Source organism: Mercenaria mercenaria, chromosome 8, assembly GCF_021730395.1.
Source record: "Mercenaria mercenaria strain notata chromosome 8, MADL_Memer_1, whole genome shotgun sequence".
NCBI classification, from domain to species: domain Eukaryota; kingdom Metazoa; phylum Mollusca; class Bivalvia; order Venerida; family Veneridae; genus Mercenaria; species Mercenaria mercenaria.
The window spans coordinates 43,822,665-43,846,884 of record NC_069368.1 but is presented as its reverse complement, the minus strand read 5'-3'; the positions used below and the strand labels follow the sequence as shown (position 1 = coordinate 43,846,884).

Genomic DNA, 24,220 nt, shown 5'->3' with positions numbered 1-24,220 from the left:
CCGACTGTATGACCGTTTACAGTGCCAGTTTGTTACTAATAGGACACTTTGCTTTGAAGGAAACATGTTCTATATACATATAGGTGCATGTGTACTGAAGACAGTGAAATGAAAGGTTATAAAACTTACTTGTTTCTTGGTAGCAGTCAGATCGATCATGCACTTAATAATAATTCTAGAAAATGTCTTTAACTGGTACAGGTCCTTTTGGTTTGAAATGTTTGAATCTTTCTCTGCTCTTCCTAATTCAAGTTCTGTTGTGACCCAGATTCTGTTACAACTTGGCCACAAGTATGTTTTAGTAGTAAGGCAAAGCATCTTTGGTATTTATGCATCCATTCATACAGACTACAGTAACTGTCAATACCTGCATGATTGTGTCAGTTGCATTCTTAACATTCATTGTTATTTGAGGCCTAAAAAAAGTAACATTTGTTTTCCACTAGTATTTGGCTGTGAAAGGAGAAATATTTTTAAGGTTGGCCTAAGTTTGAAAAGAGGTTAAGTTTAATACTTCAGTTTTTGTGTTTTCATCTTCTTGTTTGTAATGTGCGCCATTGCTCAGCCAGATTTTTGATTTGAAAATTGACTTCAAATTTTTAAAAAAGACCTGCACAAATACCTACATTTTTCCATAGGGTTTATACTAAGTTGATTATCTATCTGATTTGAGAGGGCAGATCAATTGTGTATTATATTTCATACGTCATAAAGGTAATCAGATATAATTGTAATTGCAAAATAGACTTGTTTTTTTTTATTATTTTGTAAGTTCAGTATACAGGTGATCACCTGTAGTCACCGAATTGTTGATATAAATAAGCAAGCACAACGGTTAAGGTTTTTTTTGTGTGTGTGTTTTTTTTTTTTTTCAGAGAACTGCATACAAATTTTCACATTTGAAGAAATTGACTGAATAGTTTATTTATAGGTCTAGAACAGATTTGAAATTTTTAAGCCATTTTTAATTGCAAAGAACTGAAGCATTTCAATGGGTTTCGTGGTATTGTCATTGTCAGATTTACATGACTTGTCACGGTCAGATAATCTGGTATAGATGACTTTATTTCCTCTGCTCATTTTCCTTAAAATGCATGCAAATTTTTGAAAGAAATTATTTCTTCCTTCAAACTTTGATACATGACTGAGCACTTTCACTCTTCGATTAATGCTTGATTGAAACTCTCGGGTTTTCTTTTGAAAATGTAGAACTATTGAAATTTTATTCGTCTTGGTATTCAGACAGGCAATTAAGTTAATATTTTGTTTGGCAAAAAGAATGTCAGATATAGTATCTCTTAATGCACTACCTGCAACGAACTACCTGCAACATAAATATAATTGGGAGAATGCAGACAGGCTGAAACTGCACAGAACCTCAATTATTTTATACCTTTGAAATGTAATGTTAGGTATTTTCTGGCAAATGCAATTATATAAGGATTGGAAATAACGACGTTTTCCTGGATGAGCAAATTTTCAACCAGTCATGCTTTTATAACATTTTACTCTACAGACTATCTTTTCCTTACGCCCACTTGTAGTGAGTTTGGTGTAAGTTCATTTAAGGTTTAGGAGTATATCACCAAAACACAGAAATATTTTATAAACGAATAACATCGTTACCAATATTTTACTTAACCATTACATGTTCTGCCGTACTGTCCCGTACTGAAAATATTCTGAAAAAGTTGTCCCCCTTTGAAAATGAATGCCATTTGTAAAGAAATAAAAATAAACAATTGCTGAAAACTGTGTTCCACTTAATTATGTGAAATTTCAACACTCACATGCGATTGCAGATGAATCAAAACTAACATGTGTAACAGTTCTTAGAAAATGGTGAGTATTTGAAGGCGTCTGACTGCCCGGAAATGGGTCCAATTTAGGCAGTCTTTTTTTCGGAATTCAATGTTTATATTAGTATACTGACACTTGTTTTGTTGTTTTTGTAATGATAGCGTGCATATTACTTATATTACTCTATAAAACAAGTGTCAGTATACTGATATAAGCATTGAATTCCGAAAAAAAGAACTGTTTAAACAGGCCCCACTTCCAGACAGTCAAGTGCTTTTAAAAACTCATCATTTTCAAGGAACTGTTACACATGTTTGTTTTGATGCATTTGTAATAGCGTGCGAGTGTTGAAATTTTACATAACTAGGTGGAACACAGTTTTCAGCGATTGTTTTTTTTTATGTCTTTACAAATGGCATTCATTTTCAAAGGGGGACAACTTTTTCAGAATATTTTCAGTACGGGACAGTACTACAGAACATGTAATGGTCAGGTAAAATATTGGTAACGATGTTGTTCGTTTATAAAATATTTCTGTGTTTTGGTGATATACTCCTAAACCTTAAATACTGCGTGCAACTGTTAGTCCGAAAGTTACTTTGCATGGCAAAACTTCTTATGATTGTTTTACTTCACTTGCCAGGCTTTCATTGGGACTAGCATTCCTGAGGTTGCGAGTTATGGTCCCTTTTCAATGCATAATTATGTTCTCACTGATAATTAGTGAGGTCAAGGTTGTTAGTAAAGTTCATTTGACAGTTAATTGGTATTCCTCTGCCAGGCTTGCTCAATATAGTGTCATTGGACTGCCAACCTAAAGTTTCACCACACCATATTGATTACCTTTACAGGTTTTTTTGCGCCCCCACCATCAGTGGTGGGGGCATATAGATATGATCTTGTCGGTGTGTGCATCCATCCAAAAAAAGTTTGTGACGTGCCTAGCTCAAAAATTATTTGATATAAATTGATGAAACCTTGCATGAGTCTTTATCCTGATGTGAACTTGCACACCTATTTTTCATGTGGCTCTACCCCCTATTTCCAGAGTTACGGCACCTGAAATAGTCAAAAATACACATTTTCACCTTGTGACATGCCTAGCTCAAAAGTATTTGATATAAATTGATGAAACCTTATATTTAAAAACTTCTTTTGTGGTAGTAAGTTAAATGTAAAGAGGAACCTTTGGGTGCATTGAATGCTTCTATGATAAAAACAGCATCCTGAATTTGTTAAAGTCTTTTCATGCAAGGTAATGAGATGTTCAGTGTCCGCATGCCACTGTAACAAGATTGCATGCCACTGTAACAAGATTGCATCAAGATTGCATGCCACTGTAACAAGATTGCATGCCACTGTAACAAGATTGACATTTGAATTGTGCACCTAGTGTTCTCCTTGGGATTTCACTGAGCTAGACCAGAGTAATGGTCCTTGACTTAGTGAAAAATGCACATATAGTGCTTGAAAGTTTATGTTGCATATATCTTAGAAAGAAAATATTTCAACTAGAGTCATGAAACCATGTACAGTGACAGGAAGTGGGAGCATCTGTGGCCTCTAGTTTACATTTGTTTGGTTGTTTTGGTCTGTTTACCTGGTCTGTGCAGGGAGAGCTGTTAGTAAAGGAAGTCTGTCATCGGACATCAGCATCTTCTCATCTGAATCTACTTGTCAGAATTTTACCAAACTTGGGTCTTTAACATCCTTGTAATGTCCTCTTTCAAGTTTGTTCAAATTAGGGCTAGTCAGCTAAAAATAGAAAAACCTTTAAGTAATTTTTAGCTCGACTATTCATAGAATAGTGAGCTATTGCACTCGCCCATGCGTCCGCGTCCGCGTCCGCGTCCGCATCCCGATTTTGGTTAAGGTTTTGTATGTAAGCTGGTATCTCAGTAACCACTTGTGGGAATGGATTGAAACTTCACACACTTATTCACTGTGACAAACTGACTTACACTGCACAGGTTCCATAACTCTATTTTTGCTTTTTTACAAAATTATGCCCCTTTTTCGACTTAGAAATTTTTGGTTAAGGTTTTGTATGTAAGCTGGTAACTCAGTAACCACTTGTGGGAATGGATTGAAACTTCACACACTTATTCACTGTGATGAACTGATCTACATTGCACAGGTTCCATAACTCTATTTTGCTTTTTTACAAAATTATGCCCCTTTTTCGACTTAGAAATTTTTGGTTAAGGTTTTGTATGTAAGCTGGTAACTCAGTAACCACTTGTGGGAATGGATTGAAACTTCACACACTTATTCACTGTGATGAACTGATCTACATTGCACAGGTTCCATAACTCTATTTTGCTTTTTTACAAAATTATGCCCTTTTTCGACTTAGAAATTTTTGGTTAAGGTTTTGTATGTAAGCTTGTATCTCAGTACTTATTAATGGGAATGGATTGAAACTTCACATACTTGTTCACTATCATGATCTGACATGCACTAAGCAAGTCCCATAACTCTACTCTCTTTTTTTTCAAAATTATGCCCCTTTTTCGACTTAGCAGTTTTTGGTTAAATGTTTGTATGTAATCTGATATCTCAGTATCCACTAATTGGAATGGATTGAAACTTCACACACTTGTTCACTGTCATGATCTAACATGCACTGTGAAGGTCCCATAATTCTACTTGGCATTTTTACAAAATTATGCCCCTTTGACTTAGCAGTTTTTTGTTAAGTTTTTGTATGTAAGCTGGTATCTCAGTATCCACAAATTGGAAAGGATTGAAACTTCACACACTTGTTCACTGTCATGATATGACATGCAGTACAGAGGTTCAATACCTCTACTTTGCATTTTACAAAATTATGCCCCTTTTTCAACTTTTGTATTCATTCAATTGACAAGGCTGTTGAATAGTCGAGCGTTGCTGTCCTCCGACAGCTCTTGTTCCTCATGAACTGCTTGATGATCTTCATCAGATTTGGTCTGTAGCATAGCGATAGGCTGTCAGTCATGACCACTTGAAAACATTGAAAAACAGATTTAATTTTCTAACAAATATCCTGGTTGTAAGATAAGATCGTTTTGTAAAAAGATATGTAGATTATTTGCTTTGATTTGCAGTGAGTAATAATAAAATCATAACAGTTACCACCCGATCAACCTTTTTATTTCCTTGTTACAGTATACTGATCAAGCATGCAGTTTTAAAATATTTCTCACGAAATTTGAAATGTAGGTTATTTTGGGTGTGAAATTGACTGCTCTACAGTTCGTTTTTGTAAACATCATGTTTGTAAACATTAAAGTTTGCATTTTGTAATCTTTTGTTTTCTATATTTTAGTGTTTCTAGTATAAGAAAAACGTTAGCTCAAGCTAAAACAAAACATAATCAAAAATTAGAAAGGTCATTTTGTAAGTAGAGAAATTTTGGTTTGAAAAACGTGTAAACACGTATGACATAGTAATGGCACTGTAAAAGGAGCGTCTTTTTGTTGTTGTTTTCCTAGACACTACAAAACTGTAATAGTAAGAAGCACTTCTTAGTCTTTTGAAACTGTAAAATTGAGTCGTATAATCACAGAGCACATGTGACCTGCTGGAGGATTGAACACACTTTCTCCCGATTGCTAGTCTTGTTCTTATCCTACTCAGCTAACTAAATGTGCAAGGGAACATGTCATTTTCATACATACAGAAAACAGAGAAGGAAATACCGGTAACTGATTGCCCATACATAAAATGGAGTGTTGAAAAGTTATGCTGAAAATCTGTAAATGTAAAAAGAAAACGCAAAAAATAAACATAATTAATTGTTCAAAACATATTTCAGGCGTGTGTCGGATGATGACCAGGAGAGTGACACCAGCATTGTTAAACGTAGAGAAGGTGTGTTCCAGAAGAAGAAGTACCAGAAGGCCGGTCTCTACTCTGACGCTTACAAGGATGAAGAGTAAGTGCATTGCCCCACAGATTCGCCTTGCTCTAAATTACTTTGAAAGTTGTTTTGTTAATTGCTCATTGATGAATTTCTGTAATCAGAAAGTAAAAATGCGGATTGAAATGGTATGATAATGAAAGCTTTTAGTTAGATAATGTGAATACTTTTAAGGTTGAAATTAATCTGTTTTCTGGCATTGTTTTATTCAAACAGAGACGTGTCAATAATTAACAGTATTGTGTTAAGCGATAATGTACTATTTATGTTTGGCGGTAATTTTGCGATATTTGAAACCTTGTTGGCTGTACATTTTAACAGGTAATTTGAGATAGCACAAATGTGGTGTCGTTTATCTCACAGTGGCGGGCAAAAACCCTCTTTTGCTTTGATCTGAAGTCATGAATATTGCATTTTAGGTAAACTGGTAACTATCCTTAAGAATCAAGGACAAAAAGAAAAGGCCAAAGGAAATTTGTTTCATCACAGATTTTGTGGGAATTTGAAATTTCCTTTCAAATGCAACATCTTAGATCACTTTTAAACTTACTAACCCTTATGCTGCTAAATTTCTATAATAAACTTTTCCATCTTTCAATTTGGACAGTACCATTAACTTGTTAAAAGGGATGCTTAATTACCAAAAAGATACTGACTGAATGGTGAACTGTGCAGATCTTGATCAGACTGTACAGATTTGCACGCTGATTATGATCTACACTGGTCACAAAGGCAGAATCTGTTGTGTCCAGCATGATAAGGGTTATAAATGTTATCCTAGTAAAAACCTAGCACTGATACTGTAAAAGTAGATAGGATACTGATCGTGTCAGAGTTTGAATCTTACTCTACCAGTTACCCAGTGAGTATGGGTTAAGGTAGGGAAATTTTATTTCAGTAGATAGGCAGGTCCAGGTAATGCTTTCTTAACTCTGATAATACATTGATGGTTCATTTAACTAAAAGGTCCCATTAAGTTCAAAAGAATTGCAAGTGTTTGTCCCTGTATTTAACCCTTAGCCTGCTGCAGGCGAATTTAACAGCCTTTGCAAACAGCTTGGAAACAGATCAGACGCCGATTAAATCGGCGTCTGATCAGGTTCCAAGCTGTTTGCTACTCTGACAATATTTCTTCCAACTTTGGAGCAAATTGAATGAACTTTACAATTTTAGCAGACGACATTTCCAGCAGACGACAATTTACCTAGCATGCTAAAGGTTAATTACAGAACCTTGTTAGCTAGTTATCCCGGCAGTGATTGGCTGATGAAGTTTCAGTATTTACTAGTGATGTACTGATTAATTTCAGCGTCAACAAGTTATAAATCAATGGCCCATGACGTGATTGTTGACAAAATTTTGATGTCCTAATGATACTACCATGCTATTACTAGTAAAATTTACTATGCATGTAAAATATTTTGCATTACACAGAACTGTCACAAAAAACAGTGCTGGGACAATTTGTCTAAAATTACTGCTTTAAGTTGAAATATTTAGCTTTTGACCAAAATTGATTTTTGTTATTTTCAACATGATTAATCAATGATCAGGCATATATTGCTGTTGACTATTATTAAAATTTCTGTGTTTGTATCACTTGAAAGATTCAAACAATGTACTGCCTCATCTACTGATGAAAGTGTAGTCAGCAAGGCCCAATAAATTCATTGAGCGCAATTTGTCCTACAGGACGAGCTTCCTAAAATGTTCACTCATCTTGCTTCAGTTTATGCTTGTCCAGCAATTCACTAAGGGAAAATGATTTTAATCCGCAGGATCTGTTTTAAAGTCTTTTCAAAAACATTACATAGCAGAATCTATTCTTGGACTATCGAGCGTCTAGCAGGTGTAAACATAATGCAGTACTTTAATAGAAAGGGACAGATTTTAGACTTGCGAAACAAAAAAAAAATTAACTTCTGTTTCAGTTTATTTTGATATCTGACTTTTGCGCAGTTCTGTTTTCATTGGATTTGTTCTGTTTTTGTTCAGAAATTGCACTCTTCCTGCAGGATGAATATTGCAGCAAGTTCCTCTTAGTCAAGAGAAGATTTCCACTCATATTTATGAGGAGGGCTTCCTTGGCCAAGTGGTTAAGGTCGCTGACATTGAATCACTTGCCCCTCAGATGAGGGTTCGAGCCACACTTGGGGCATTAAATTCTTTCATGTGAGGAAGCCATCAAGCTGGTTGGTGTTCTACCTAGATGCCCACCCGTCATGAAATAATGCATTTAGGAGCACATCGGGTCTTCCTCCATCATCAAAGCTGGAAAGTCGCCATTATGACCTGTAATTGTGTCGTGCGATTTTAAACCCAACAAAAACAAACAAAAACATATTTATGAACAGATGTTTTGATCAATTTTTCAATTCAGTAGTTTTCTGTAAAGGTAGTTTATTTCTTATTATTGGTTTGTATTGCAAGACAATAAGGACTGTACATATAAAATTAGTAAAATATTTTCATGTCAATTATCCTACATATGTTACATGAACCAGCAAATCTAATTTGTTATAAACGCAAAAGGTTCGAAAACTATTTATGAATCGTCGTTATAAACATAAAAGATTCAAAAACTGTTTATTAATTGTCGTTAGAACACAACCTAGTACATAGCAATTCATTTGAAATCTCAGATCATAAGAAAGGCTCAGTTACACAAAACTATTTCTTTTCTTAACAAACACACAAATTACCTTTATTCATTGAACTGACAATGATTTTTGTCTGCAATTGGCTCAGTAGATGTAAGATATGATAGTTCTGCCATGAACGACTTAATTGACCTTGTTTATTCTACATTTTTTTGTAGCATTTTGTGAACCATTGTCCTATATGTCTCAATTTCAACATATAATTAATATGCCTTATACAGAGCTCAACATAGAATAGTACATCCATTTTGAAATAGACCTTGAATGTTTCAGAACTGAACCCATTCATTAAAATACCCCAGAGATTGCTGGTTTAACCAGTTGTAGGGCTATGATGATGTACAATTTCTTTAAGCTTTAATGTTTTATGACAGTTGCAAATAAAATCAACCTTTGTGCATTAATACTGTAGTAATTTTATTACATAAATGAATGTCTTCCAGTATAATTTTCAAAAGATTTAAGACTGGCTAATGTACTAAAAACTTTGATAAAACTCTTCCCACTTTACTTTGAAAGCAGGTTAAGTTGCTCTTTAGTCTCCGACTGCTGGAACACCAGAGGGTGACTATAAGAATGCCCTCCGGCCGTCTGTCCGCCCACCAGTCTGGATCCTGAAGTTACGTAAAAAGCATTCAAGCTAGGTTCATAAAACTTGGTGAATAGAGGGCAATATGTAGATTATTCACGTACATGAGTTATGCTTGTAGGTCAAATGTCAAGGTCATTATTGAAGGTCAAATAAAAATTGCTTCCGCTTCATAACTTTTATGTGCATTAATGGATTACCTCAGTGGTACCCACAAACGTCTTCCCATTATGAGACAATTTGTGGTTTGCACACTGGCCTTCCAATCCTGAGGTCGGGGGTTTGAACCCCGGCAGCTACTCGGGGAATTTTCAGAAACGCTTTCCAGTGTTTCCCACCCAACTAGAGGTGTACTGGTCAGGAACCCAGGCAATCCTTGCGTGTATCAGTGGTATACACTTGGCACGTTAAAGAACCAGGCTGTCTATTTGGAACGAGCTTGGCTAAGTTAGCCGGACAAACCTGTATCTGATTTCTGATCTCTCTGTCGTGGGGGCTTTGTCTCACTCTGTCCCTCTGGTCAGATCGCTCTGTGTCTGTACTAGTAGAGGATGAATTATGCGCCCTGTGTGGCTGCATTTGAACTATGTAAAGCACCTTTGAACGTGAAATTGATCATGAAAAGGGCGCTATATAAATAATAATAATAATAATTATAATTGTATGTTAAAGACAAATAAAACATTAATCCAAATAGATGTTGAAATAATATACAGTCGAGACTGTTTTAAGAGACCGTCTTTGGGAAGCAGCGAAAAAGGTCACATATGACAGGGAGTCTCTTAAAACAGTCTCACTTAACAGGATGACGCTGGTTTCATAATATGTTTCCAATTAAAGTACATGAATATCGAATACTTATATATTGGCCTCTTTTAAGGTAGGAGTGGAAAATGATAAAATACTATTTCTTTAATTGCATATTGATAAAATATAAATTTCAAATAATTTGCATCATTCATATGATGTTGATAAAACAAATTTAAGCTCATGATCTGGCAAGAAAATAAAGGGGAGCAGTAAAATATAAATGTTCCATTTGAACTACACTGAGGTTTATGATATTTATATTTTATGTACTAATTGTTCATTTTAATTTATTCGATTATTGACTGCATCTTTAATCTGTGTTTACTTCGTCGTTTCCTGTTAAATACCGCCATATTTTTGTTTCACCAGGAATAAAGTTAATTTATGCACCAACTCCGAATTCTTCAGCGACCTTATACGCTGGTTTTCCCTAATCGAGCAATTCAAGTGCCTTAATGACAGTTCTTTTTTATGTTTTTCTTCAGCCATTTTTTGTAAACAAATAAGTTCTCGTCTCAAACAACTTCACGCGAGATAAAGAACGGTAACTCTATCGTGTAAAATCTTGCGAGGGAGCGTCTCAAAGTCGCAGAAAACGGTCTAAAAATCGATTTGGGAGCCTGATTTCACAGTCGCTTGTCGCGTAAGGCAGGGGGTTGCTTAATTCAGACTCTTTTAATAGTAAATTGCATCTGGAGCATAAAATAGGGTCGCATATGACAGGGAGTCGCTAAATTCAGGGGGTCGTTAAGGCAGTCTCGACTGTACTTGAACATTCACAACCTTAAAAGTAGGTTATCAAAGGCAATGGATTCAATAATATTATCTGCTGTGTTAATTAATATTCAAACCTTTGAGAAATATATGAGAAAAGTAAGATTTAAAAAAAAAACACACATAATTTATCTTCATAACAAAAAAATCTGGCATCTGTGTTATAAACAGAGGTATTATATGCCTTTTATATATCCAGTAACTTAAAGGAACTGGTGAAATGGATCATTAGACTTCATTCAAATTTTGTAGAACTGTCAAGTATTTTCATTTTAAAAACATGTTTACAACTATCTGTAACACACATATATCAGAATGTTCTGAAACAAATCTGTTTTCTTCCTTTGTGTATTCACTGGTCAATATCTCGTCATGTTACGCTTCTCTTGATGGGTCCTTTTGTTTAAAACGGATAAAAATCGAACAATATGACATTATTGTCACTGAATTGAGAAAGGTATGTTAGAAATCATTGGACTCTGAATCAGTTAACTCATTAGAAAAACAGCAGATGTCATTATGAAAGAAAAATGTACTCTAATTCCTATTCTACTTTATATGAATATCATTCCCTCAGATTAACTTTGTTAAAGGCACTGACCTCCAGATTTTCGCTAAAAAATGATCTTTCTTTCAAATCTAAGTTTGTTCGTATTATGAACATTAGAATATGAGTTTTTGTTTTTAAACTATTTTTAAAATACCAAATCAAGAAATAAAGATGACTGCATCAGGATTCTAACCCGGAGCGCCACGGCAAAGAAGCTTTCCGCTGTCCAATACCGCTATAGAGGATTTAATGATTTTGAAGCATTAAATATAGATATTTATAATCAAGACAATTTACCTCGAGTAAAGCGTTACAAACGCTTTTCGATTTTCATCGTAAAAAGTAGTAAAAAAACAACTAATTCTCATGTGTTTCCGTAACATATGGTCTTTTAAAGCATTCTTAAGAAATACAGCATTAATTTCCAGACATCTAAAAAAATCTTTCTTTTTTTTTCTTTTTTTTTCGAATGATCTCGAGGCAAATGCCTTTAACTTATAACTCTGTTTTCAGTGCACAGAGAGAAAAAGATATGAGCAATATGATATTCCAGTTTGATCTGCCATTGCATTTTGGGAACCACCAGCTGAAGAACACGGCTGACTTTCAACTTCCATATGATGTTTGGTGGCTTCATTTCAATGACATGGTAAGTCTTAACACAGCTCAGATGCAGAGTCCTCCAAAATTGTCAAAGAACCTGGATGCATATTATAGTGTTTGAACTCTCCGTCTTTCCGTTCATAACTTGTCCTTGTTTCCTGGACTCCTACGGTTTTAATCTTTTCAGTTGAAAGTATACATTAATAATATGCAGTGGAAAAATGCACACTGCCAAGACATTCATTTTTTAGTTACTGAGTCCATCCCCAACCCCACTCTGTCCCTACCAAACACACACATTACTTGCCTATATTTATTTAGTGAAAAACATTGCCCCTATTTCAGAATAATTTCACAGGTATTTTCCTTGTGTGACCATCAATCAAAACTGTTCAAGCAAGCTGTGTTACACAGGTGAGAGATTTAGTGCCATCATGGCCATCTTGTTTGGACCTAACATCCATAACCTTTGGTACACAACTCTTCCTACAGTTTCTCTCCAATTCAACTGAAACTTTGTAACCGTCGTCAGCATGAAGTGAATATGCACTTATTGTTTGGAATTTCATTATACCCCTTGATGCAAGGTGTAAGGGTGCTGTATTGAAATCATGCATGTCTGTCTGTTGGTTCGTCAATTGGTCCCGTTTGTCCATATTGCTATCCGCTCCATGTCTTATTAACTGCAGGGAAGATTTTCTTAAAACTTTCATGAGTTATTAAACTGATTAAGACTGCATACAGAGCGTACAACCTAGATCACTAGTTACAAGGTCAAGATCACAATTGCAGGTCAAAGCTTAACTTTGTGTCAGCTCAATATCTTACCATCGGCTTTGAAATTTTTCAAAAACTAGCATCGAATACTGGTATTCACCTATTCAAAATGATGTGCAGAGCACACAACCCATTTCACTTGGTCAAGGTCTAGGTCACAGAGGTCAAAGGTCAGATAGCTTAAATTTGTGTCCGCTCCAAAGCTTCTTAACAACTGAAGTAAATTTCATAAAACCTGACATGAATTCTTAAGCTCATTAAAAAAACAGACGGAGTGCATAACTCAGGTCTCTATGTTCGAGGTTGAGGTCACAGAGGTCAAAGATCAGAAAGCTCAAATTTATGTCAGCTCCATATCTTTTTGACCACTGGAAGGATTTTCACAAAAAAATTGCATCTGTTGTTAATCTCATGAAGATAACACAAATAGTGCACAGCTCAGGTCATTAGGTTCAAGGTCAAGGTCACACTTGAAGGGCAGTGGTCATGATCACATCATTTTACTTAAAGCCCTGCTCCGCGGCTATTCAAATTCTATTGCGTGTATGCAACCCATGATTACAATTGGTAACAGTTAACAGTCACACGCCACACTTTAGCATGCAAAACCACATGTATTTTATATAGAATTTTATATAAAATAGACTCTATTTTGACAGGCGTCACTGTTCATAGTCAGGATTTTCATGCTTTTTCAGTGACAATTTAAGGTTAAAAGGTAGGACTGGAGCAGGTCTTTAACCATGTATCAGAACGGCATCTGTGTGTATTAATCACCTTTAGTGATATCTGTAGCTTGAGAATTTTCGTTGAGTTTGTCACTTGTTTGACTTTATATTTTATTACATGAAGCAGTTGCATTTGGCATGTGTCATACAGTGTTTTGACATCATTCTTGTTACCAACTGTTTTGACCTATTGTCCACAACTCAACTTTTTAATAGGAATCAGAAGTGAAAAAAAACCCAACAGATGGCGATAGACAACAGTCTTTAAAAAGCATTTAATCATACAAAACAATTGAACTTGCCAGCATTTAAGTCTTATGAAAGTTAACATCTTTTACATACAATACTATTTGCTACAAAACATAGATAATAAACATATATAGACGTATAGGTATACGTGGAATGAAACATCTGCTTGATTTAAAAACAGCTTTTTGCTTACTTTACTGATATATTGATCATTTCACAACAGCTGAAAAATTTTGCGCATGATATGAAGAAATGGATATATTGACTAAAGTGCAAAGGTCATTGCACGAATTCTGTAGGAAGACAACTGGTGGATGAGTTGTAAGGCATTCAAAGTAGCAAGTTAATCAGACATTGCAACTTATAAAGAATTAACCCTTAGACTGCTTAATTTCTAAAATGGACTGGTCCATCATTCAGTTTGGGCAATACCACTTACTATTTGAAGGGGTGTTCACTGAAAATTTACTGACTGAATAGCGAACAGTGCAGACCATGATCAGCCCGCACAGAGGCTACAGGTTAATTAAACAAATTACTGCAGTGTACGAAATTCAGATTTGAATCCAATAGCCCATTCGGGCTACCAGATTAAAAATTTTCCAAGCCCGACACCAATTTCACTAGCCCGAACTTTTAACACCTTAAAATACATAATTTTTGCACCATATAACATCTTGTTTTAAAGACATCTCTATGCATGTTTGAAGTAATAAAAAAGACATACAGTACATGTTTGCCATGTTTTTGAAAAATTTTAACTCGAAATACTCCAGTCCAGATCAGCATCGTCAGAGTTCAAAAGCATCGGACATGACACTCCTTGCCAAAACGAAATCTAAACTGTTATGCCCGATTTTTTAGGATCCGCACTCGCCAATTACTGCAACTCGGACTGTTGACAATTTGTAAGATGTAATACCGAGTGCTGAATACACATTTACACACACGCTGATAGTATAATTTAAGCTCCGCCTACTGCAGGTACTTGTGAGATTTTCGCGAGAAGTGTGAAAGCTAATCAAATTATCCGTTACGCTAGAGGTGATTGTATTCAGCCAGTTAGCGCTGCGGTTATGTCTTTGACACTGTGTTTGATTGTCAACACGTTAGAGTGCAAAAACCAATAATTCCATAAGCGTTTCTCAGTCTGGAAAATCACGATGCAGTACTCGTTTAATTAGCATGTTTTTTTAAACAAATGAGGAAAATTCGGTAGCCCAGTCGGGCTTGTACCTGTGGAAAATCGGTAGCCCGAGCTGAAATTTGGTAGCCACGGGCTGTCGGACTACCGTGAATTTCGAACACTGTTACTGCATACTCATTTCAGTTTCAGATATTTCTTTGGTTATTCTTAAATTTAGAAATTGAATAGGCCTTTGAAATTATTGTCCTTAGTTGTCAAGTAAGCAGGACTTATACTGAACACCTTAACCCTTACCCTGCTAAATTTCTATGATGTGCAGGCTGATTATGATCTGCACTGGTCCCAAAGGCAGAATCAATCGTATCCAGCATGTTTAGGGTTAAAAATACAGACCACCCACCTTTGCTTCAAGTACAGTACATTTCTTTATTCAGAAACGACAATCTGCAATTTTGTTTTGTAACATATTCTTCATACACGATTTCAGCATTCTCTGTTTGTTATGCAAAAGCAGTTTCCTGATTTTCTCCAAAGAATGTTGAAAAATGTAATCGCATGGAAATTCAAGGTTGTCAGTACGTGTCTGAAAAGAAAACTCCTCTTTACTCTAAAAAGATGAAAGACATAAACAGTGATGCAGAATAATTGATGTAGGAGTGCAAGAAATACATTTTCAGTTCCTAAAATTAAGATGTTAAATAATTCATAATGATTGGTGTCGAAAAATCAGCACTGAACTGCAACTCTGTTGCAAATATTTTACTAATTTGTGTATTCATTTTATAGAACAAACTTCAGTTCCTTTTATGTGGTCAAGAAATGGTGTACATTAAAAGTTGTCACGTTAGATAAAACCTACAACAGGTTTTCATGATCTAAGTTGAAAACATTAAAACATATTACTGGTTATATTTTTTAAGTTGTTTACAGTGATTTTAAGTTTACTAGAACCATTTAGGTTTCTTTCTCATAAGGTAAGTTCAGCAAGGACATGCTAACAACTGGTAGTAACTTAGAAAACAGCAATGAATGGCTGATAAGTTTTAAATACTCTAAATGACTACCGGTACTTGCTAATGTTGAATTGTTTCTGATTTTAAAACCTTTATAGTCCTGAGTCATTATAAATTTAATAAAAACCATTTTTTTGACAAAATTTTCTGTAGTTTTAGACTTGAAATGTGTGCTCAATTTTTAAGACAGAAGAACATAATAACATAGTGACTTACCAACCAATATGAACAGGAACAGTACTTTAAAAAAAAAGTAAATTGACTACACAGACAAATAGGAATTTGGAGGTTGAGAAATGTTGACACATATTGAATGACATAAATCAAATGTAGTAAAAATCAGTTGTTTATCTCACATTTTTCACTTTTCAAAATTGTTCTGTCTCGCTACAGCTGACTTACGTTTTCAAGCTGAGAAAAGTTTTACAAATTTCTCAGTTCAATTAAGTACTAGTCAGAAGCAAGTTGACTTGTTTACAGTGAATAAACCTTCAAAAGAAGGCTGTGCTAGAAACTTCCTTGAGAAAATTTTGTTAAAAAAGACTAACATGGCTTTGCACCAGGTTATTGTTGGTGAGAAGCCTGCCCACTTAACTCAATAGGGATAGCACAGATTTATGGATTACGGGTTCGTGAGTTCGATCCCTGTGTGGGACGTATGTTCACCGTGACGATTGGATAAAAGACATTGTGTCTGAAATAATTCGTTCTCCACCTCTGATTCATGTGGGCAAGTTGGCAGTTACTTGCAGAAAACAGGTTTGTACTGGTACAGAATCCAGGAACACTGGTCAGGTTAATTGCCTGCTGTTTTATAAATGAAATACTGAAGAAAAATTATGTTAAACCCAAAACAAACAAATACTGTGAAATCATTAATATTCTTGGGGACTGATTTTCGTGGATTTCGTGGTTAAGTCAATCCACGAAATTTAATCCCAACGAACAAGTAAAATTCCCATTTATTAGCCCACCATCTGATGATGGTGGGCTATTCAAATCACTCTGCGTCCGTGGTCCGTCGTCCTTCCGTCCGTCCGTCCTTACGTTAGCAATTTCTCGTTATCGCATCTCCTCAGAAACTACCAGGGGGATTTTGACCAAACTTTGTCAGAATGATGTATCGGTACCCTAGTTGTGTCCCCCTGAAAATCAGACTGGTTCAACAATTTTTGAATGAGTTATGGCCCTTTGTTTATTTCTATAATTTACATAGATTTATATAGGGAAAAACTTTGAAAATCTTCTTGTCCAAAACCACAGAGCCTAGGGCTTTGATATTTGGTATGAAGCATCATCTAGTGGTCCTGTACCAAGATGATTCAAATTATCCCCCCTTGGGTCTAATGTGGCCCCGCCCTGGGGGTCACATGGTTTATATAGACTTATATAGGGAAAAACTTTGAAAAGCCTCTTGTTCAAAACCACAGGGCCTAGGGCTTTGATATTTTGTATGTGACATCATCTAGTGGTCTTCTACTAAGATGGTTCAAATTATCCCCCTAGGGTCAAATATGGCCCCACCCCGGGGGTCACATGGTTTACATAGACCTATATAGGGAAAAACTATGAAAATCTTCCGGTCCAAACCACAAAGACTAGGGCTTTGGCATTTGTAATATAGCATCATCTAGTGGTTCTCTACCAAGTTTGTTCAAATTATCCCCCTAGGGTCAAATATGGCCCCGCCCTGGGGGTCACATGGTTCATATAGACTTGTTTAGGGTAAAGCTTTTAAAATCTTCTTGTCAATAACTTACAACATTCAGATTTGGACCACATGTATGGTTTTGAGTGACAAGATGAACCTTGACATGAGTTGACCTTGATTTTGACCTAGTGACCTACTTTCACATTTCTGTAGCTACAGCCTTCAAATTTGGACCACAAGCATAGTTTGTGCACTGAAAAAAACTTTGACCTTGACATTGACCTAGTGGCCTACTTTCACATTTTTGAAGGTACAGGCTTCAAATTTGGACCACATGCATAGTTTTGTGTACCGAAACAAACCTTGACCTTTACATTGACCTAGTGACCTACTTTCACATTTTTGAAGGTACTGGCTTCAAATTTGGACCATATGCATAGTTCTGTGTTCCGAAATTAAATTCAACCTTGATTTTGACCTAGTGACCTACTTTTACATTTCTCGAGCTTGCCTTCAAATTTGGACTTGCTTAGTTTTGTGTACCAAAATGAACTTTGACCTTAAGATTGACCTAGTGACCTACTTTCACATTTCTGTAGCTACAGGCTTCAAATTTAGACCACATGCATAGGATTGTGTACCGAAACAAACTTTGACCTTCACATTGACCTAGTGACCTACTTTTACATTTTTGAAGGTACAGGCTTTAAATTTGGACCACATGCATAGATTTGTGTTCTGAATTGTAATTTGACCTTGATTTTGGCCTAGTGACCAACTTTCACATTTCGCAAGCTACAGCCTTCAAATTTGGACCACTTACATAGTTTTGTGTACCGAAATAAACTTTGACCTTAAGATTGACCTAGTAACCTACTTTCAGATTTCTCAAACTACAGCCTTCAAACTTGCACATGCATAGTTTTGTGTACAAAGAACTTTGTCCTTGAAATTGATCTAGTGACCTACTTTCACATTTCTCAAGCTACAGCTTTCGAATTTGGACCACATGCCCAGTGTTGTGTACGGAAATGAAATTTGACCTTGAGCTAGTCATTAAGTCTTGAAATTAGGAACACTCAAAAATGGCACATTGGTGGGCGCCAAGATCACTCTTGTGATCTCTTGTTTTATGTTCGAAAGTTGAAATCCACGAATTCATATCCCCACGAAATTGTCGTTTCGATCAAAACCACGAAACTTTGTGCCCACGAAATTAAATGATTTTACAGTAAACAAATTTCTGGTAAAAGTCTACGTCTATTTACATTTTGAATTCGGAGTAGTGTTTCCCCTTGGAGAAAATACATGGTTGGGGTGTTCTACCTGATTTCTAGTCAATCTGAATGATGACCTGCTTCTTCAAAATTAAATGACACACCACCTCTTTTATCTGTTATAAAGCACTCGGATATTGGGTACACACCCAGTTGGGAGTCTAATACACAAAATAGGATATTGTAGAGGTTATTATGATTCAGCCATGCTGAACACCATTCACATTAAAATATTCAGCAGTTATGGATATGAATATCTTACACTTTATATTTTGTGGATAATTTTTAAGAGAAAAACATGCAAAATTATTTGCTGAACAACAAGATGAATGCCTTCAGTATATGAAAAGCATGAGTTGTTAAATGTAGTAAATTGTCAAAATATATCCACAATTCAAGATTTTATTTTAACTTGTTTAACTCTGTATTTATATGGCCAAATTTGATGTATAATAATGAGCATGGGAAAAGATATTTAGACTGCTGTTTCTTTGGTTGGGCCCGGGGGCAGAGAGGGGTTTTAAAGGGAAGGAATGCCTTAACAGGAGTTGAATTTATATGAAAACCATTTTTATGCCCCCGGCATCTACTGATGCAGGAGGCATATAGTGATCGTCCTGTCCGTCCGTCCGAACTCACATTTGCATACTTAGGTGGCTATAGGAAGTAACTGTACTTTTTCTTTGATGTCATTCATTCCGTAAGGCTTTTATGTGGCTATTTTTCTCTTACGTTGCTAATAGAACAATAGAGAGAACAAAAGAGTAGCCACATAAGTATCCATATGTATGAACGTCCGTTCGTCCATCCGTACGAGGTTAACCAAATGGGACCATTGCGTCTAGCATCAATACCCCTTACTGGAATGACTTGATACTAATGCAGATGTAACCTGTGAACGTTCCTTATCTTCAGACATCACCTGACCTCAGTTTGACCTCTACCTTGACCTCATTTTGGACTTAGATTGCTTTATATGGGCCATCTCTTGGTTAACCAAATGGGACCGTTTCGTCTAGCATCAATACCGCTTACAAGAATGAACTGATACTAATACAGATGTAACCTGTGACCATTCCTCATCTTCAGACATAACCTGACCTCAGTTTGACCTTGACCTCATTTTGGACTTGGGTTGCTTTATATGGGCCATCTCTTGGTTAACCAAATGGGACCGTTTCATCTAGCATTAATACCGCTTACAAGAATGAATTGATACTAAAACAGATGAAACCTGTGACCATTCCTCATCTTCAAACATCACCTGACCTCAGTTTGACGTTGACCTCGTTTTGGACTTAGGTTGCTTTGTATCGACAAAGATGCCACCGGGAGCATCAAGCGTTTATTGAACGCAGCTCCTTGTTTATAGCTATTTATAGATCTACAGCTGAAAAAGAAATCAAAATCAACATCTTTTGAAAAAAAATGACAGTTTCAATAAATGATAAACTGGCTTACCACACAAGCAGCCATTTGTGTGTTTTTATGATATCATTTACATATGGTTGAATTCTTTATTTAGCAAAGATTGTTTTTGAGTTCATATATTTCTATAAAATAATGTAATGAAAACAGATAATTTTTTTTTAGAATTCATGAAATATAATTCAAATAAATATCAGAATATAAGATTGATTCTGCCTTCTTGTTTTACATTGACATGATAGTTTGATTAATTATTGAAATGTTTGTGACTTTCTTGAAGGTCGTTTCTCTCTTAAATGATTTAAGAAGACTAGACAGACTGAATTAATACTTAAAATACATTTTCTTACCCTTTAAGAATAATTTAAAATGATATATTTTATATTTGCAGTTGCCAAAGAAAGGGGATGGACAGCAGTATAGAAGCATACGAAACAGTAAGTTGTTCTTCACACATTACCAATTGTTAATTATTGGTGTCACAGAGCCATTACAATGAATATCTTTTAATAAAGCAAGTTTGAGGGACAAGCAAGTTTGAGAAACTACAGTTTTTGTCACGCCCACTTGCAGTGAGCTCAGCATTGCCATCAGAATGGCTTTTCAGTGTATGTGTGTTAGTGTATTCTTTCCATTTTGTCAGGACAGTAAAAGTCATAAGCTGTAACTTTGACATGTGCCGTGCAATCGTCTTTTTATGGCAGAAATTTTCCCCTCATTGAAGCAGAGTGTTGCCAATTTATAAAGGTTACTAACTGAAAGGTCAAGGTCACACTAAGGAGTCAAAGGTCTTGTCAGTACACTTACTTCTTAAATGTTTGGGTCTTTGAGGCAGTGTGTCAACAAATAACAGGCTCAACAACGTTACCCCTTTAGCATTAACATACGATTAAAATGAAATCAACTTTACTTCTAAATTTGAACTTAATGAAGTAATATGCCTTGTTTAACTGACTTTAATAGTTTCAATCCGTAATATCATGGATATTTGTTATTTATGTTTCTGTAAATGACCTCCGAGGTGGTCTTAGGTTACATATATGGTCTATAAATACCAATATCTGAACAGTTGTTTTTTCCTAGCAAAGTCTTGATCAGTTGCAGACTGGTCTCTAAACTTAGTTTTAAAACCTTTAGGCATGGATATAAGATTTAAAACCTTAGGACATGGATCTAAGATTTAAAACCTTGGGGCATGGATCTAAGATTTAAAACCTTGGGGCATGATTAGATTAAACTGGCAGGATAAGATTTAAAACCTTAGGCATGGATTAATTTAACCTTAGGATGGTTTAAAGATAAACCTTGGCTGGATCTAAATTTAAACTGGGCAGATCTAAGATTAACTTGGACATGATTGTTTAAGTAGTTTGGAGACCAGTGTCAGAATGCCAGTTTTCAGACTGAGCTCGAACTCGGCCAGTCAAATGCTAGATTTGTAAGACTATTCAGATTCATTTTGAAACCTTAAGCCAAGGTTTAAACTACTTAAGCTACATGAAAACTCTCACTGATGCTTATGTTAGGCAATGATTCATAAAAGTAGCAAATTCTGTAAACATTTTTTGTTCTTCCAGATATATATGTAGATGCACGACCTAGCTGCAGATATGAGGCTCACTCGTGTGACTGCAGACCACCTCAAAATAATGAAAAAGGCTGTGGGGAAGATTGCCTAAACAGGTAAGCTGTTCAAAACCCACTTTATACAAACCTGTCAAATCAGACATTGCAGGTCCGTTGTTGAGAACATACACATACAGACCTCTCAAACCAGGACTCTTATGTTGTTAGAAATGAGGGTGTTAATTATAAACTTGTTCCTTATTAAGTTTTCTGAAAGTACACATCTGGCTTGGATGTTCACTGAAATCAATAACCTGCCCAGCATTGTGTTAAGTTCAAGCTCACAGGTTGGAATTTCCAATAACCACAGCATATAAATGATGAGTGACCACACGGCTACTGTATATCTGATGAAGATTTTAAGATAAATGGGCAGATGTCATTAATAAAATCAATTTTGATTTACTATCAACATCTTGACAATCTTGAATGTCAGTGGTTGTTGTTTTTCTTACTAATTCAACAGTAAAACCGCAACTGCTCAAGTTTGCATGAAAAAGAGCAAAATGCTTGTGTTAGTCTCCAAATCTAGAAAATATAAGGGGAACAGTCAAGGTCCTCATAAATTGTTCTGGGGCCTCCGTGGCTGAGTCGTTACGGTTGCTGACTTCAAGTCATCTGGCCCTCACCGATGTAGGTTTGAGCCTCACTCGGGGCATTGAATTCTTCATGTGAGGAAGCCATCCAGCTGGTTAACGGAAGGTCGGTGGTTCTACCCAGGTACCCGCTCATGATGAAATAATGCAAGGAGGGGCACCTGGGGTCTTCCTCCACCATCAAAGCTGGAAAGTCGCCATATGACCTATAAAATGCTACGTTAAAACCAACAAAAACATAAATTGCTCTAGTGAGCATGGGTACTTGAGGTATCGGTGCTCAAGCCAGTGAGCTTGACTGGATATGATCCACAGACAAATTCAGCTACAAAACTGTTGTAGGCCCAACTAGGTATCAGGTCATAGATACTGGGGCTTATTTTACCTCCTTGTACAACTGTTTAATTACTGACTGCCTAGGATGTTACCAGTAACATTTTTTGAGTCTTTGGCATGATGCAACCAGGGATTGACCCCCTGACCTTCAGCACTCAAGAGCAGATACTGTACCTTTGAGCTGTTGAGAAAAACCAGTGATGTCACAGAACAATTACTGAATTTTCACTGTGTCAGGATTATTCAAATTGAGAGAAAAATGACTTTAACATAATAACAGCCAAAGACTTTTGAAGTGGAATTTAGATTAAAGTTTAATCAATATTCCCAGTGAAATATAAACATAGTGTTAGGTGCAGCTTTTGTGAATTAACTTGTATTATTTCACATCATTATCCATCATGTCTTTTCTTGACATTTTCCTGCCAAAGGTTAAGTGAATTACAGTGTTGTTGATGTGTAATCCCTCATCATTTTACATGTCAGAAATGTTTATCAGAATGCTTGTTAAGCAAAACCTATGTATTTACTCACATTTGTATGTAAAAACTGAAGTGTTATTTATATAGATAAATGGAAGAGGTTTCCTTGTTTAGCAAGCAGGAAAGAGAAACTTATCAGAATTAAAATGTTACAGTGTTTTAGTGTTTTAGCTGCTCTAATCCAAAGGTTATCCCTTACCTTGCTAAATTTCTATAATGAACTTGTCCAGCTTCCAATTTGGACAGTACCATTAAACTGTTAAAAGGGATGCTTACCAAAAGGATATTGGTTGGGTAGCGAGCAGTGCAGATCATGATCACACTGCAGGGATGTGTAGGCTGATTATGATTTATACTGGTCGCAAAGGCAGAGTCCAGCATGGTAAGGGTTGAGAGTGAGTTACAAGTGTCGTTGGTCACAAGACCTTTCTCAAGATTGTTAAAATGGAACTGCTTGACAGCACTAAGTTGCAATAGAAAAAATCAACTTCTTCTCATGGACTTCATCATGAACCTTGCATTTATCTTTAACACCCTTTTAGTTTACAACAATAACTAAAATAATGGAAGTTTCTGCTAAATAGTTCTAATTAAGTGATTTCTTGTTGCAAAAAAAACAACAACATTTGTTGTAATTTCAGGTTAATCTACACAGAGTGCTCTCCAGATTTGTGTCCGTGCGGAGACCAGTGCTCAAACCAGGGTATTCAGAAACATCAGTTTGCACCAGGTCTACAAAAATTCCTCACAAAGGACCGAGGCTTTGGTGTTCGTACTCCAAAACCAATCAGAACTGGTAAGAGCAGAAAGATATACTCCTGATTACATTTTCCCCACTTATAGATTCTGTTTTCTAGTAATTTTGAAATAAATGTTGACTTTACAAAGTGTAACAGTGTGTTAAGTCCAAGTTTTCTTGATTATTACATGATTTTGATATATTTCTCTGTTAAAAATTTTATTTTATCTATGGAAAAGGTTCTTTTACCTGTCATTATTAGTTATGACGGTGTGGATATGTTGTCTGTATGAACAACAAAACAATAGGTTTATTGCTACTGAATGTCATCATAATGGAAAAAAAGAAAGCAGCAAAAAACAAAAGTAAAACAAAGTGATGAAAATGCAAATATCACAGACACTTGAAATTTTTCCTCTAGTGTATATCCAATAAATCCCTGTCCGCATTGTGAGGACAAAAAATCCCTGTCTGCATTGTT

The 24,220-nt window shown here is 35.8% G+C and overlaps 1 protein-coding gene across 1 annotated transcript in view; it reads left to right on the top strand.

Annotated features, from left to right (window-relative positions):
* Positions 1–24,220, top strand: part of LOC123566480 (uncharacterized) — a 121,007-nt gene that overhangs the window by 75,413 nt on the left and 21,374 nt on the right. Inside the window, exons 5-9 of the mRNA XM_045360618.2 lie at positions 5,600–5,719; positions 11,601–11,736; positions 20,352–20,397; positions 21,538–21,643; positions 23,642–23,796. Of these exons, the coding sequence (XP_045216553.2) occupies positions 5,600–5,719; positions 11,601–11,736; positions 20,352–20,397; positions 21,538–21,643; positions 23,642–23,796 (563 nt within the window). The remainder of the gene's footprint in view (positions 1–5,599; positions 5,720–11,600; positions 11,737–20,351; positions 20,398–21,537; positions 21,644–23,641; positions 23,797–24,220) is intronic.